This window comes from Syngnathus typhle, linkage group LG2 (assembly GCF_033458585.1).
Source record: "Syngnathus typhle isolate RoL2023-S1 ecotype Sweden linkage group LG2, RoL_Styp_1.0, whole genome shotgun sequence".
In the NCBI taxonomy this organism is placed as follows: domain Eukaryota; kingdom Metazoa; phylum Chordata; class Actinopteri; order Syngnathiformes; family Syngnathidae; genus Syngnathus; species Syngnathus typhle.
Genome location: NC_083739.1, coordinates 19,652,251 through 19,668,389, shown reverse-complemented (window position 1 = coordinate 19,668,389; position 16,139 = coordinate 19,652,251). Strand labels below are relative to the sequence as shown.

Sequence of the window (16,139 nt, the reverse complement as noted above, 5' to 3'; positions counted from 1 at the left end):
TGTAGGGAAAGTTTATGTCTGCTTCTTATAAAATATCATCAGTCAATGGACGATAGTTCATTCATGCAAGGCAAAAGACAGAAATATATTTTCATTGATACTGTAACACCATTAATGTATGCATGAAAATAATTCGTACACAATAATTGACCATGACCCGACCTTCTCATTGATCTTCTGCATGTCCAGATTCTGGACTTTGGTCTTGAGTTCTGAAAGCGAGCGTTTGTTGGCAGCATTTTTGCGGTTGAAGTCGTCCTTCTTAGCAGAGATGAGACGTTCGGTGCGACGGCGGGTGTCGGCCGACTGGCTGACTGTGCTGGGCCTGTTCACTGTTGATTGGTTAGCGCGGCGCTCAGCATCAAAAGACTTGTTGTAGGAGGTACGGATGCTGTCGTAGGCGCCTGGGACAAAAGAGATGACGGAAGAGATTTATTTATTGAACTTACATAATCAAAACAGCACATTTGGAAGGCATTTCGGCCAAGCGAACGTACCTAATTAGATTTTATTTTTAGTTTACATGCATTTCATAACTATTACTGTGATTTAACTGTGAAATTAATGTGTAAGATTAGACTTGGCCTATAGTCCTTAAAGTGCAGTTTTAGAGTAGTCTTCTAAATGTAACAAGTGCTCTGGCAAACATGTGCAATGATTAGGAAAAGTAATCTGGTAAAGTAATCAAAAGGGATACATTCTGTTAATCTACACAAATTTTGGATGAGAGAAATTGTAATTGATATTATTTTTTTAAATCATTGCACGTTTGAAGAATGAATACGTATCAATATTTGGACTATTTCATAAGGGACCCCTTCACTTGCTCACCCAGGAAATTGGAGTTTTTAATGATATCGAGCTGGTGATGGAGCTGCTCTGAAGTGAAGTTCAGTTCTCTGGCCTCCCGCTCCAAAGCACTCAGCTCCTTGCTGGCCTCCGAGCTGCTGTCCTGGACAAGAGTTAAATCTCCCTCCAGACGGTTCAGTGTGTCAGTGGTCTCACTGATCAGAGATCTAAGGAAAAAGATGGATTTGTTGTAAATGGAGTTGGGCTGAACAATGACTTATACAAATATACATTGTTAGTAACTATTTATTTCTTGATGGGGGGGGGGATACAGAAGGCATTTATTTGCCTGGAAGGATAGCAATTATTTAATCCATTGAGTTGTATCCAATTCACACTCTGTAAAAGATTTGAAGACACAAAGCAACACGTACCTAAGCTGTTCAATAAGTTCCATCAAAGTGGTAATGGCAGCAGCAGTGGCATTGCGTGAGTTGACGATAATTCGAGCTTGGGCCAGTTTCTCTTCAAGGTCCCTAAAAGCCTTCTCATATGGCCCGGTAAGCCCAGTGGTCTGAATCTCATGGGCGCGCTCTGCCAAAGTCTTGGTACGCACCGCCAAGTCCTGTAGAAGGATGACATTGTTTTTTTTTACTCAATTGGTGGGTTTACATTTCATCTCTCCCGATCTAACTGTAACTCTCTCTGCACCTGGACAATACGGTCCCAGTCCCCAAAGCATTGATGGCAGGGCTGGCAGTTGGGGAAGATGCCAGAGAAACCTCGGGCACACTGATCACAGCGGACACCCGACACCCCTTGCTGGCATACACAGTGACCTGTGACTCTGTTGCACTGAGACGTCTCAATGCCTCGCCAGTCGCAGTCACAAGCTGGAAGAAGGGCAGACAAGAAGGAAGCATGTAAATACGGCATAGCCAACACCTGGGACTAAAAGAGCCTTGCAAGCTAATAATGTTGCTCCTGTTATAAAGACAAAAATTCCAATATCCATTTTATTTCTTGTTCCCATGCGTATTCACCAGTCACTACTGGCTGATTTATTTTTAAACACAAACACAAAGTGCCTTGCCGCCATCTTGGTATCAAGGGAACTACAATGTGTTGAAGTGAGTCAGGGAGTTCCATTTAGACAAAAGTAGTGCTTCGATGCAATACTGTGGCATCTCTAGTCAGTTATCAAAAAGGGTGGCGTGTCAATTACTCTCGGTTGAGAGTTTAAGAATTTTTACCAAAACATGATACAGTGACCTGTGCTCTGTGTATTGTATAAAAATAAAACTATGGCGATGCATACAATGTATTTCTTGGGTTCCCTCCAGTGGCACGGTAAACTAACTCATAGCTTCTACAGATCATCCAAAAATGTATACGTATTACAGGTATACGTATACATATACCTATTACGGCTTACAAAAGAAATGCATGACTGACCTCTGCACTGAGTCCGAGGGTCTCCCCAGTAGTTCTCCTGACAGTCTGTGCAGGTCTTCCCACCAAACCCATCGCGACAGTGACATTGTCCACTAAACTGAGCAACACAAAAATTGAAATAAAGAGCAGTTATTTTAAGTCCCCCAAATAGAAGTCTATACGTTTAAAAACACAGCAAGACCTTCTTGACCAGACTATTTGTAGTTGCATCATTTGTCTGTTTTGAAACTGAATAAAAATTCAAACAATGGAAGTCGACCCGTTTCCTGAGGCTTATGGTCCTCTGAGGTTCCACTGTTTACCACAAACAAACATTTTCAGGTTCCAATATTTACCACTTGGGGTCCACTGGTTGTGCTCTGACTAGGCCCACATTTCACATCTTGTATCCCATACCAGTTCAGTTTGTGTGTCCTCTATATACCTCGTTACATGATGAGGTGACTGAGTTGTGGGGGTCACAACCGCAGGGTTCACAGCCTTTGCCACTAGCGAGGTTCCAGTGTCCGGGGGAGCAGTGGTCACACGTCTGACCGATTACATTAGGTAGACATTGGCATTGGCCCGTTGCCCGCTCACACACGCAGTCTTCGCGCTCCATACACTGGCTGCGCTCCGTGCCAAGGAAGTTACATACACACTCTAAAGTGAGCATGGGGGATGAGTAGATCATGATTGATTAAAAATATTGTTAAGGTAGCAAGAAGGGTCAAAAAGTGACTTACTCCTGCAATTTCGTCTTGATGCGTCTCCAAAATAGCCACTTTTGCAGATGCCGCAGTTGGGCCCCTCAGTGTTGTAAAGACATTTCCTGCACTCGCCGACTCGCCGGTCACACGCATCAATGTCAGATATGTCGATGTTGTTGTTGCACAGGCACGGCTGGCAACTTCCCCCCGGCTGAGAGGGGTTGCCATAGTAACCTGGAGCACATTCCTCACATCGAGTACCTACATTGAGAGAAAACGCAGAAAACCTGTCAGACAATCAGAGAAGGGCTTCCTCATGTAGTCAAGGAGATATGTTGGGAAACAAGGACAATTAAAAAAAAAAAAGTTTTACTTTAATTTGAAGGCATTATTATAGGCGATATCACCCAAAAACATTCCCCAAAAATAATTTCTTTCCCTCCCCACACAAAAATAATGTTTCTCCAGAACCCATCATCTGATTTTCAATTCATAGTGGATTGTACTCGGGTTGAAGTGGCCATCTCAACCAGACTCAGCATTTTGACTGTCACATTGTTCTAATGAGAGAAAGGGGGACGGGGGTGCTGTGAGGTGTGACAGCTAATTTCCTTTTGTGAGAATGTGCTACATGCAATTACACTAATTAGAAAATTAGCTAATCAGATTTAAAAATAATACAGTTGCATTCTGGGATAGCAAGAAAAACCAGCTCTTCCATTCTTCCCAAAACTGCCTGATTGAGAACAAACACACAATGTAAACTTGTTCTATATAAAACTTTAAACGTACTAATACAACTCTGTTTCAGTGTCCGTTCTCTCAGACTCCTGCTCTCAATTGTGTGCCACACTGTGCTGCATGACTGACAAAATACTTGGCATATTTGAGTCTGGTAGGAGGGAGTACATGAGGAAATAAGCCTAAAAGGGAATGAGAAGGTGAAGGAAAGATGAAACGGTCTAGTTCATAAGTTCAAAAAGCATTAGTGGAGTAAATATGAAAGTTGGGTGCCAAAAGAAAAGGAGTATGAGCTCCTTTGTCAGAGTTCGAGGTGATTTGCAAAGTTATTAATTTATGGGAGATAAACAGTTCTTCAAACAGTTACTGACCCAGAGTTGTCATCAATCACACAATTGTCTCACAGACCCCCCCCACACACACACACACACAAACTTGAAATAAAATTGGACTTCTGGGTCAGACCCTTAAAAGGGAATAATATTCACAGACACGTAGTGGTGCATGGCAACATGAAGAATGAATGGACCCCAACAGACATAAACCAATACAGTTTGAGGCATAATTAAATATAGTTGTGGGACACGGTCAAATTACTGTCTCATTACGCTTAAGTAAAAAAAATCTCAAGATGTCAGTGGGGTACAATCACGCTGACAAGAAAGGCTCAGAAAGCGATCAGCCAATTTTTAATGGCAGTGTCCGTCCGTGGTACTACGTGCTGCGTAACTCAGCCACTCACAAATTAAAATCATTTGGAGACGCGTGGCCGAGCACCTTGGGTGCTAAAGCAATGCATGCATGGGCAGGACTGGTGGAAAATAAGGACAGACTTGTTGTGGTGTTGGCAGTGCCGGGCTTTCAATTTCATTTTTACTCACGCTTGCAAATGGTTAGCCTGGAGCGTTTAACAATCCCTGTACCGGTAATACAGGAGAGGGAGGAAACAAGAAAAGGTTAGATATTTAAAGCACGGGATTATAATTGGGCTTCATCTGGAGAGAAAGTGAGACCATCAGTTTCAAATGTCAACTCCAGCACATACATTCATGGAATAGTTCTGCTGAATCACTTTTATGTTTAATTTGTCCCTCGACAGCGGAAGGGACTGTGCAACCTGCTCGAGAGATCGTCAGGTATCAAACACGTTTACCTGTGTATCCCTGGTTACAGTTGCAGACAATTTGCTGGTTACGGTTGTCTTGGTAACAGGATGCTGCAAAATGGCGTCCACTGGCGGGACTGTCCGGACAGGGACATGGGCGACACCAGCTGCCAGCTGCTATGCCCACAATTGGGTTGCCGTAGTAACCATTGGCACACCTATAGAAACAGTGATGTCAGTAAAAGAAGACATTCACCGGTCATGCACCTCCGAAATAGCGAAGTAAATATCTCGCTGACTGTGTGAAATAAAACTGAACATTGTTAACTCTGTAGAGGTGTTAGTTATGGTTGGATTATTAGGGATAGAAAATTTGGGGTATTTTATTTTTAAGAAAACTTCCATGGGAATTAAATGGAATACATGGAAATAAATGAGAATAGATTGGTTATTAAAAAGGATCTTAAATATAATCCGGAAAAATCAGCAAAATCCTGACTGAAACAACACTTAATTGTTTTACTTGAAAAAAATTGCAGCATGAGCAATCTTTGGATACGGGGGAAATTTAGACAAGAATACCCTGAAAAAAAAAATATCCTTACTGTACGTGGTTGCAAGTGGTTGCATGGAAAAATATCATCTGGATTTGTTCAAACACTTGACAAAACAAATAAAAATCATTTTTTCTCAGTGTAGCTATCACTATCATGCATAGAAGTCCGCTCATAGCAAAACAAAAATGTTTACATACATGTACTGGTATGCTTGAACATGATAGTTTTCAATTGAATTCTGCTCATTTCCCACTTGATTTCCATCAATTCCTGTTACCATATTCGAAAATTCCCCATTTAAGAAGCTTTTCATATACTTGGAAAAAATAATTCACCTTTTTTCAACCCTATTCATGTGAAATAAAACATGAACAAATTGTCTGGACATGCAGATCCCACAGGTAGACGTCACCTGTCGCACTTGTCTCCTCCAGTGTTGTCTCTGCAGTTAATGCATGCACCGCTCCTCTGGTCACACTCATCGGCATGGCTGTTGCACTGGCAGGGGCGACAATTGGGAAAGCCCCAGTGACCTGCCTGGCATCTGTCGCACTGCTGGCCAAACGCTCCGGGCCGGCACTGGCACAGCCCGGTGTATTTGTCACACAGCCGAGTGACGGAACCCTCCACGCTGCAACCACAGGCTGGAGGGAGAAAGGATGAGGCGGACGTAATATGAAACTATAGCACGGATGATGAACCTCGATTCGTTTTGTGTTTAGACCTCCAAGGGGACTAATGTGTGGGATTTTCCGAATGTGCAATATTAAACGCCAGTAGATGGCGCTCGTGTTCAGTAAACCACACTACTGTTGTCTATATTCATAGACATGGATGTAACAAATCTGAGCAAAAATACAATCACTTACTGAATTTAGCGTATTTCACATTTCATTACAGTATTCTATCTTATCTACATTGTTAAATGTATTTTTTTTTCATTGTAAACTATCTACTGCAATAAAATGCTTGGTGTAGTCAAGCAGGTCTTCATACCTTTTCAAATATAAATTTAGGCTTTAATTTAAAATTTCACTTTAATACTGTACAGTATAAATCATTTTTGGCAAACTGTATGGATTACAGTTAATACTGTACAACAACATGCTTCAATGTTTAAAACTGGTAAAATGGTCTATAAGTAGCCCACATTGGGATCACAAGAAAAAAAGAGTGCCACATCAAAAAACATGTCTCACCAACGCAGCCCGAGGGTCCAAAGCCATAAGTTCCGGGAGCACACTGTTCGCACCGTCGACCAATCACGTTGGGCCTGCAGCGACACTGACCTCCGCGGACATCGCACACGGAGCTGATGGATCCCTGGGCGTCGCAGTTACAAGCTGGAGGGAAACAAGGATGAAAACAACTAAAGGCGGGTTTAATGCTGATCATTAACAATATAGGAATATAGATGACCACAACTGCTGGCTGAGGATAGGTTCACAGACAAAAGAAAAGCAAAGCGATGAATTGATGATGCAAGAAGTATGTTTTTGTACTCACGCAAAGCCCCGTCGTTAATAACAGCCGACATGCTTGTGATCAGCTTGGCACAGGTATCACTCATTGATGGGTGGATCACGCTCTTCGCCCCCTCGTGGCAGCGGTACCGCTCGTAGGTCTGCTTCCTGTTGCTAGAGGCTAGGTCCCCGGCATTGAAGAGCTCCATGGAAGAGTGACGAGGCATCAAAGCAATCTGGAGCGAAGAAGCACGGATTCACAAAAGTGACACGGCAAAGAGAGACGGAAGGAAGGAATCGTCCTCACAGAGTCCATGAGGAGGACAGCATTGGCCGCTCCGTTGAGGACGACGTTGGCGTCCTGATAGCGTCGGAACTCAAAGCGGATGGTGTATGTCACACCTTTCTCCAGACACACGGGCTGCGGAGGGACCATGAATCTAAAGGCATGTTTGGAAAGAAGAAAAATCCGAGAGTCACCTTCTCATATGGGTATAAAAAATTTAGCAGCCAATAAATTCCACTATAATTTTGCCATTGAAAGTAACTCCTGGGTCGCACTGTTGCTGTCGTAAAACCTTTATTAACTGTACTTGTAGGTTAAGTACCACTATATTATCCTAACTTACACAAAGTCATCAATCCAGGTCAGAATATACATTATACAAAGTACTGTAAATTGAAAATAATGTAATTGGCAATGATAAGAAATCAGGTATAGTGAGCACTGTCCTATTTTAGATCTGTCAATCCACGAAACTGATGTCATTCTTGGCATTCTCTCTGAGGGGCTTTTTAGAATTAGCCTTGCTTTGCCATGCAATGGGGAGATTCCAGTTTTATAGCAGCAAATTCACAGTATAACACCGGCCAATAACAATGAGCAGAATAAGTAGCAGCAGTATGACAACTATACAATGAATGAATAAATACTAATTATGCTGATGGTAATGAGAGCACGGGGGGCAGCAAGAGTCTTCAGCAGTAGCAAAACTACACAATAAATACTTAACGCATAAGCACTTCTGAATGTTTTTCCTCTATCTCAGCTTTTGTGGTTGAATGCATGCGTGTGCATGTGCGCTAGATTAACAGACCTGGCTCCAGCCGGCAGGGCGACGACATGTTTGTCATCATCTGGGATTGTGTTTCCACAAGGGCTGCTCGTTGGAATCGGGCCCGGACGGATTACTGTTATTCGTACCTCTTCCCAGTCCCGGGGCATCTGGAATGGATGAATGTTAAGAAGCGATGGATGTCATCTAGATCTTTGTATTAGACAAAAGTATTCGGACACCTGGTCATTACACCTACAGGAAGTTTGGACATTGGACATCTATAACAGCTTCCAATGGAAAATGATGAAGCCTGACTGTGGGAATGTCTTTCTCTTTCTAAAGGCCAGCATTTGTGATTTATGACAATTAAGATTTAAGGGTAATAGATAAAGCACAACCCCTAATGGGAGGATTCATTGATAAGAGATGTATATCTAAACATATTAACCCTTAAAGTAGAAGACGTTAAGTAAAAACAAATGCACACACACCTGTGTCTCATAGCGGATGAGCAGGTCGTACTCCATGGAGTAAGGGATGTTGCTGATGATGAACTCAAGCGTGCCACCCTCAGGTACGCGGGCAAACCCAAGACCCGTCCATGTGGCCGGACGACCCAGCTCGTGTTCTCGGGTCGCCAGTGTGCAGCCCTGACAGAATATGAAAATGCTCATTTGTGAACTTTGATGGCTCTACTAATACATGTTGCTCTATTCACAACTGAGAGTCTCACCTGACCCATTTTGGCCAACTCGGCTTCATACAAGAGGTGATCCAGAGCCATGAAGAAATAAGCAGACTCCACCTGTGTACACTGGCGTCCTGTCATGTGACTGCGGCAGCGACACTGACCACTGTCGATGGAGCAGCTACAGAGAACACATGATTTTACATGAACTACTTTTTCCATTGAATGGAAACAAGCAAATTCTCCAAACCCATTGCTCACTTTTTTTAATCATTCAACCATTAATGTCACTTAAGATTCCAAACATCAGCCTAATGGCACCGCATCATCCAAAGTGAGTTGGCTCCAGTATCTTGGAATCGTTCATCTTTATGGTAATGTGAGGTGGCTGCTTTTCAGACAAATTAGCACGAATTTGAAGAGAAAACAAAAATGTAGATAACCACCAATTACCCCACAGAATACATCTGGATGTTCTCATACATTCCAATGCATGAATAGATGAAGCCACAAATAGAGTGTGTGGTAGTTGATCTCCCAAGTCGGTAAGTTAGCCCATATTTAAATGTCAAGAATTGCTGATGAGTGACTTCAAGGTTGATGTGTCCCAAATGGATACACTTATTTATGGAAATGTACACTAAATGATACCAGACAGTAAAACTAATGTAGAAAATGTGACACAAACCACGGGCTACATACGTGCAATGCAATAAATACGATTTGGGGCATTTGGCAGGCAGGTAAAGTATGTATTCATACTTTCTGTTTTATCATTACTTCTGTGGGGAAACTGTAGTGCCATAAGCATTGCAGAGCACGTTAAACTCAAGTGCCACAGACTAAACAGGAGGCCACTGACGCTCTATTTATTTTAATCTGCTCAGTAAACGTCACTCACTCGTTATCCAGAGCAGCTCCGATGTCACATTCGCAGCCTCGGCAACCATTCAGGTCGAGACTCAGGCCCCAGTGTTCTGGCTGGGATTGACAGATGAGAGAGAGAGCAAAAGAGAGAGAGACAGGCAAACAGACAGATGAAATGATGACAACACAAATCCTTCATACTATATAAGAAGTGTTTGAGTCACAAACATTGAAGCCAACCCTGTAATCTCAAAGACTAACATTCACAGCTTTGTGGTATATCGTCACGGTCCGCTTCCTGTAATTTAACAGTGTGAGTTGTCTTCTCTTCCAAAAGAGTGGGTGTATTTTGGATATTGTGCAGCAAATACACTTACGAGGCAGCTTCATCACTTGACCAAAAACGCTCATTCTTTCACACGACATTTAGTTCTTGTTTTATGGAAGGTAAGATCAACTTTCGTCCGTGACCATTTTTAGGCCGATGGTAACCCACACCATGTGGACTAACCTAAAATGCCTCAACTAAATTTAGACATAGAGCCCAGGCGGGAGCTTACAGTGCTGTTCCACACTATTCCTGGATGAGTGTGACAAGACAGAGAACAAAAACAAGCAGAACTTGAAGAGAGGATGTATGTAAATAATTGAATAATTAGGGAGCAGAATGGGAAACAATGAGCGCCACAGGGACCAGAGGGAGCGTCTTACCAGACATTGGTCACAGCTTCGTCCAGTTACAAGACGCTTGCAGAAGCAGTCGCCACTGACTGGGTCGCATTGGGTGCTGCCTGCCACTGTTCCCCTGTGGTCACACCGGCAAGCTGCAGGAGGGGGGGGAGGAAAAAGCACCTTTTTCCAACAAGTACTTGAAAGCAAACTTTAAATGACCTTTTTTTTTGTCCTCTGTTTTGCATTGGAATCACAACCCAGAACAACCCAGGAGTGAAAGCATTATGATTAAATAAACAAATTAGGCAGCACAGTGGGTACCAAGTGTTCTGTATATCTATCCACACAAATGTATCTTGACAATAAAAGATTTCAGTCATAAGTTAAGATTCAGATACACCTGTGGAATTTCTTTTTTTTTGGCATACTCACGCTGGCAGCCCTGAGGGTTATCGGCACTTAGGCCAAAGTAGCCGGTCCTACACTTGTCACAGCGTTGGCCCTCCACATTCGCTTTGCAGCGACACTGACCAGCCACCATGCCTAACGTTGGCGCTGTGTGACTGTCGCACATCCCTCCGTTCTCTGAACCTTCTGGATCGCAGTCACAAGCTGTGGGAGGCACAACGGGGTGCGTTTAATAAACGTGATAATCTGTCGTACAGTACACGATCACATATATAATATATTGCCTGATGCATTGCACCGACCTATGCAGACCCGGGGATCCCGGATGTCCCTGAGGGGTTCTTTGTAGTAGAAAGGCTTGCACAATTCACAGTTTCGGCCCATCGTGTTGTGCTGGCAGTCATCGCACACACCACCGCTGACGTTGCCCGTGGCCAAATACACGGCCATGTCAAAATGGCACACTGATGAGTGGCTATTGCAATTGCACTCTGGAAAACAAAGGCTGCAATCAGGCTATAGACACTTACCTAGGTTATCAGCACAAATGGAAATATTTCAGAAAAAATAAGAAACACAAATGGAATGCTCAGGAACTTTTAAAGCAGTGAATAATAAAACATGATAATAGGTTTAAGGATTTTGACCTCATTTGCCTCAAATTACGTTCTGAATCAGACTTTTTTCAATATATATTTTTATAATCCGAAGTACTGTACTAAAGTCCCTTTGTGAGCATTAGATTTTTAGTACAGACAGACAGACAGACAGATAGATATAATCCTCCAGCTAATTACTATGATTTAGAAATGCCACACCGTAAAATATAATTAAGTCTTACAAAATGTAGCAGAATTATCGTTTAATATACAAAGGCGCAAAATTGCTCATTTACATTATAACCCCTTAACTGTTTTTAACTGTATAAGAATAAAAAATCCACACGAAATCCTAACTGGTTATCATACACAATAAAATAAAATAAATGATGATAATATTTTATTTTATCATACATGAAATTGTTATTTAGTAACATGTTCTTTTACGATACGCAACACACTGGCATTGACTTAATGAATGAATGCTAAAACAATTTCAGCGGTGGGCTCACTTTTGCATGAGTGGGTGTTGCGGCCCTCCGCGGGTCTCCACGGCATGTCGTTGTAGAAGTCCTCACAGCGCTCACAGTTCAAACCTTTGGTGTTGTGGTTACACACACACCTGCCATGAACCTGCAACAACCGACGAGGGAGCGTTACAAGCCATTCTGTAGATTATAGACAGCAAAAACAAATCCATTTGTTCGGGTCGTGCGCACCATTCCTTCTATAGCATCCCTGACGCCATCGATTGGGGCACACTCAGAGGCGTGGCCGTAGCAAAAGCAGTTTCCACGCACAACCAGCTCATAGATGGCGTAGTAATACTTTTCTTTGATTTCAGGTCTGGGATCCAGCAGGTTGTCGCCCAGCGTGTGAAGTTTAGTGAAGTTTACCCTCAAGTTGGTGATTTTCAGTTGGTCTGTTGAGCAAAAATGAGAAGGAGCCATCGTTATTGTTAAAATTGACTGGATGATCAGTGTTTGTAAAGGTGGCGACAAACAAGCCATAAAAGGCCCTACTGGCAGATAACACGCACACATGAGTGAGCGCACAACAAACCCCCGTAGCCCTCTGAGAGGAGGTCAGGGCAAACAGAGCATGACGGGCTTGAGTGTGTAGCATTCGGACGAAAAGTCAATTATCTGGTCTTTGAACCTGTTAGTCCGTGTGCAAGAAATGACTTGAAATCTCAAAGGATGTGTGAAATGGTCTTCACAGTGTCAGCAATAGGTCTGGTCAAAGTATATAAACAAAAGTTGTTTGTGTAACAACCTTTTTGGGGTCTGAATAGAATTTTAAAAAAAAAAGAAGAAATATGATGAAAATACAGAACTTGCTCTGTACATTTTGGTGCTCTAACTGAAATAGGACAGACAGTCCTTCTGTCCTTTTAACGAGAGGCTTTGAGCAATGCTGACTGCAAAGTGATGCATGCACTAACCTGCAGAGTGAGTAAATATTCAGCTATATATCGAGGTCAGTTGTCATCACTTGGGTCACTTATTTACAGCTAAATATTGTACAAAAAGACAAACGCAGCCAATGCATTGAAATTGAATGTCATGTCAACCCCCATGTTGCAGACAACATGCAATTTTTGTGGGGCACAAAAAGCTTCTCTTCCTCATTTGTGCACAGAGCCAGCCAGGAAGAACAGCAACTGTGTGGTGCAGATGGGTCAAAAGATCTACTTTGTGTTCATGGCAAGAAAAAAAAACAATATTTTAAAATGTGTTTATCCAACCAACTATCTGGGATCAGATATTTTTCATAATTCCTTTCCATAGACATTATCAGGAAGAGAGAGAAAATGAGCAGCTAAGAGACTGTCACAGTATCTGTCACAATCTACTATTTTGTGTCAGACAGTATTCAAGTTCTTGCTTTGACATAGAACGATGACTAATTTGGAAAAGATAAAATACCACTAATAGGGTACGTAGACACCATCTGAAAGCAGCCCATAGAGTATATTTTGGCCTTTGAACCCAATAGGATAAGAGTTTCAATGAAGACTGGGCAGAGTGCGCAGCAGGCCTGAACATGTCGCCGTTTAAAGGTGTTGAACATGCCGAGGTGCAAAAGGAGTGATGAACTTCAAATACATTTTGGCCATTAAAATCCATAGGGTTCCTGCACTGACCCAAATAATAAAAAGTCTAGCAACGTTTAATGAGGCAAGTTAGAATACAGTAACCAGTTAAAGATGCTTAATAGAAATATAAAAATTGTTTCTTTTTGTGAGGTAAAAATGGGAATAAAGAGTAAATACTCTGGATGTTTGGGCTGTATGGATCTTCAATCCTGATGGCTGGATCCAACACTCTGTAGATGACCTAGACCAGGACAAACATTTAATGCAAGATTATTCCAGAACTTTGAAACAATCGTGCAATAATACAATAAATACACAATTTACTTTGATAGTCAGCTTTTCAGTTCAGAAAATGTATTTTATGAGAACACTGGCAAATGAAACTTGACGTAAGTTCTCACTCACCTCTCCCTCTGTGGACGGCTCTATGTCGGAATAACGTGATTCGCAGATGACATCGTTGATGGTGTGCAGAGGACCCTGGGTTACACCAGGGAAGTTGGCGGCACAGTCATGGGAAAAGTAACGGTAGATCTTCCATGTGCGACCAAAATCAGCCGATCTCTCAATCAGCATGGCTGCTGGACGGAATGTCTGTCAGGAAAAAAAAAGACAATCATGAGCAATTTGTTGATTTTTTTTTTTTAGGGGAGCAAATCATTTAAAAGTTACCTTGAAAGTCATAATGAGGTGAGTGAAATGAAACTCTGCCTCCAAGTCCAGTTGGAGGTACACATTTGACTTTCCTACAGCACAGTGAAGCACAAGGGTCACATTTATGTATTTACACACAGATTGTACTCACACTACAGTATTTGTTTTTGTGAAAATCATTGTAACTGTTAACTGATTGTTCCTGCTTATAAGGATATCCTGTCACAAGATAGATTTTTTAGACTTGGGGGAAAAGCCTCAAAATATCCACGATGTAATTCATAGGGTCTGAGAACATGGGGGAGAAGCAAAACTTCTCCCTCTTGAAGCAGGTTTCTGGAATATAAAATTGGTTGTGCCTGTCAAATGATCACTCCAAACATTTCACGGAAATCACAATGTCCCGTGACTGTTGAATTATTGTTAGAATATGCCCAAGGAGTACTCAAGTGGTCCTAGGAGAAGACCTCTTTATACTGCCATCATCATTGTTACTTTGAGCCCAAACTACTGATTTATGTTAAATCTGCTAGATGTAAAACATATTCCCACTATTATTAATTACTAAGACATTCTTTCCAGTCTTTCCACTACTTGGCGCACTTAAGATCATTCTCCCAGCAGTCTACAATGGAAAATGAATTATAATGAGCTTCTAATCAACAGCTGACGAGCGCAGGAAAGGAAAATTCGGAAAAGGAAGGGTGTGATACAGAGGGTGAAAGGTGAAGAGAAGGAGGGAAGGGATTCCATTTGAATCTACATATTCAGTTTTAATGGAAAATGTGCACATAGAGGATTACCCAACCCCCTAAATCCTGAAAGTATGCATATTAACAGAGTAAGTGACCTTTTAAGACAGTGAGTGGAACCACTATAGTCATGGAGAGATCACAATGTTGTCATGGAGACGTGAAGCATCTGTGGCTAAAAATATCCACAATTTTTCGGCTGTTCTATTCTGGCCCAAGTGACCTACTGCAGTGACACGGCGTGTGAAACATGTATCAGTGCAGATCTTTTCTTACCATTTTCTGACTGCCACCATGATTTCTTGCGGTGAGGCTTAAAGGTGGTGATTACGTTCTCTATGCGGTGATTGATAATGTTGTAGACAGGGTCGTAAGGCCTCCGAGAGTCACAGTCGAAACATTTCTTCTCCTCCTACATTGGTGAAACAAGACGTTAGGGTTGTCTGGTCAAAGGGTGAGAGACTTTGGGGTCAATGAGGAAGCCACTGTGAGGGTGAAATTGTGAAAGACATACTAATATTCATTTCAAATATAGAAAAGTAAAACAATTAGTGGTACACATGCCTGCCTCAAAGCTGAAAGTTTGCTCAACCAAGTGAGTGAGAATGTGCTTAAATGTTTATAGTACACAGGGGCGGAGCCAGATATCTTTCAGTTGGGTGGCCATTTTTTCTCATACCAACCACAGTCAGGGTTTCATGAAATATAATTTACTCATATCTAGAACAATGTCCATTACACTCAATCAAGCAGGAACAACTTTATGTTAATTCTCTAGAGCATCCCATTTTCTTTGCAGTGGCTTTGTTTTTGTTTACATTGTGTACTTCTGTCTCATGGACTGATTTGCTAATTCATCAGCAGTTAATAGCACAAGAAATGTGGTATAAATGGTTCTAAGAATAGTACATGTGAAAATTGCAGGAAAGAAATCCTGGATATCAAAATATTTCCCTTGGAATGGGGGAAGCCAAGGCTTTGGGCACAAGAGTAGCTCCACCCCTGGTTATACACAGGAGAGTGTGCAATATGACAAAAATATTTATGAAATGTCAATTCCAGACACAGTCGCAGTCCCAAACCCACCTGCAGGTGACTGACGATGCAGTAGGGCTCCTTTCTCCTCATGCCGCACGTGGACGAGGCCTTCAGGTTCTTCTCTCGTCCGACCAGTAGGTCCCCTGTTGCCGGGTAACAGCTGCCATGGGCACAGCCGTGGTTGTGGTCAGGCTCCTGGCCGGTGGCTGCAGTTAAGACTTTAGGTAGACGAGAGGGAGGAAAAAAGGAAATGAATCACAGGGACCAGGAAGCAGAACCTGATTGCTAGATAGCTGCACAATCTACCTTTTTAATACTGCCGACATTTTTTCCCTTCTTTGGTGACAATCTATACAAAGACTCCCAACATTTTAATAGAAATATGTTAGTCATAACTGTTAAATTTTGTCCAATTTGAATGAACATACTATTAATATAGTCACTGATGGTGTGGCGGTACCCTCATCTGATTTTGGGCTCGATAAGTGCTCTGAGATTGACTAGCA

General features: G+C 42.2%; 1 protein-coding gene across 1 annotated transcript in view; it reads right to left on the bottom strand.

Annotated features, from left to right (window-relative positions):
• The window catches only part of lamb2 (laminin, beta 2 (laminin S)), a 29,194-nt gene that overhangs the window by 3,007 nt on the left and 10,048 nt on the right, over positions 1-16,139 (bottom strand). Inside the window, exons 3-28 of the mRNA XM_061298289.1 lie at positions 15,682-15,851; positions 14,872-15,007; positions 13,862-13,935; positions 13,595-13,783; positions 13,367-13,430; positions 11,811-12,013; positions 11,604-11,724; positions 10,795-10,983; positions 10,517-10,696; positions 10,124-10,236; positions 9,447-9,526; positions 8,591-8,726; positions 8,349-8,507; positions 7,897-8,024; positions 7,107-7,239; positions 6,843-7,035; positions 6,536-6,679; positions 5,749-5,980; positions 4,828-4,997; positions 2,970-3,194; positions 2,669-2,886; positions 2,245-2,341; positions 1,501-1,682; positions 1,224-1,414; positions 832-1,016; positions 163-404 (exon numbers count right to left, since the gene is read on the bottom strand). Of these exons, the coding sequence (XP_061154273.1) occupies positions 163-404; positions 832-1,016; positions 1,224-1,414; positions 1,501-1,682; positions 2,245-2,341; positions 2,669-2,886; positions 2,970-3,194; positions 4,828-4,997; positions 5,749-5,980; positions 6,536-6,679; positions 6,843-7,035; positions 7,107-7,239; positions 7,897-8,024; positions 8,349-8,507; positions 8,591-8,726; positions 9,447-9,526; positions 10,124-10,236; positions 10,517-10,696; positions 10,795-10,983; positions 11,604-11,724; positions 11,811-12,013; positions 13,367-13,430; positions 13,595-13,783; positions 13,862-13,935; positions 14,872-15,007; positions 15,682-15,851 (4,154 nt within the window). The remainder of the gene's footprint in view (positions 1-162; positions 405-831; positions 1,017-1,223; positions 1,415-1,500; positions 1,683-2,244; positions 2,342-2,668; positions 2,887-2,969; positions 3,195-4,827; positions 4,998-5,748; positions 5,981-6,535; positions 6,680-6,842; positions 7,036-7,106; positions 7,240-7,896; positions 8,025-8,348; positions 8,508-8,590; positions 8,727-9,446; positions 9,527-10,123; positions 10,237-10,516; positions 10,697-10,794; positions 10,984-11,603; positions 11,725-11,810; positions 12,014-13,366; positions 13,431-13,594; positions 13,784-13,861; positions 13,936-14,871; positions 15,008-15,681; positions 15,852-16,139) is intronic.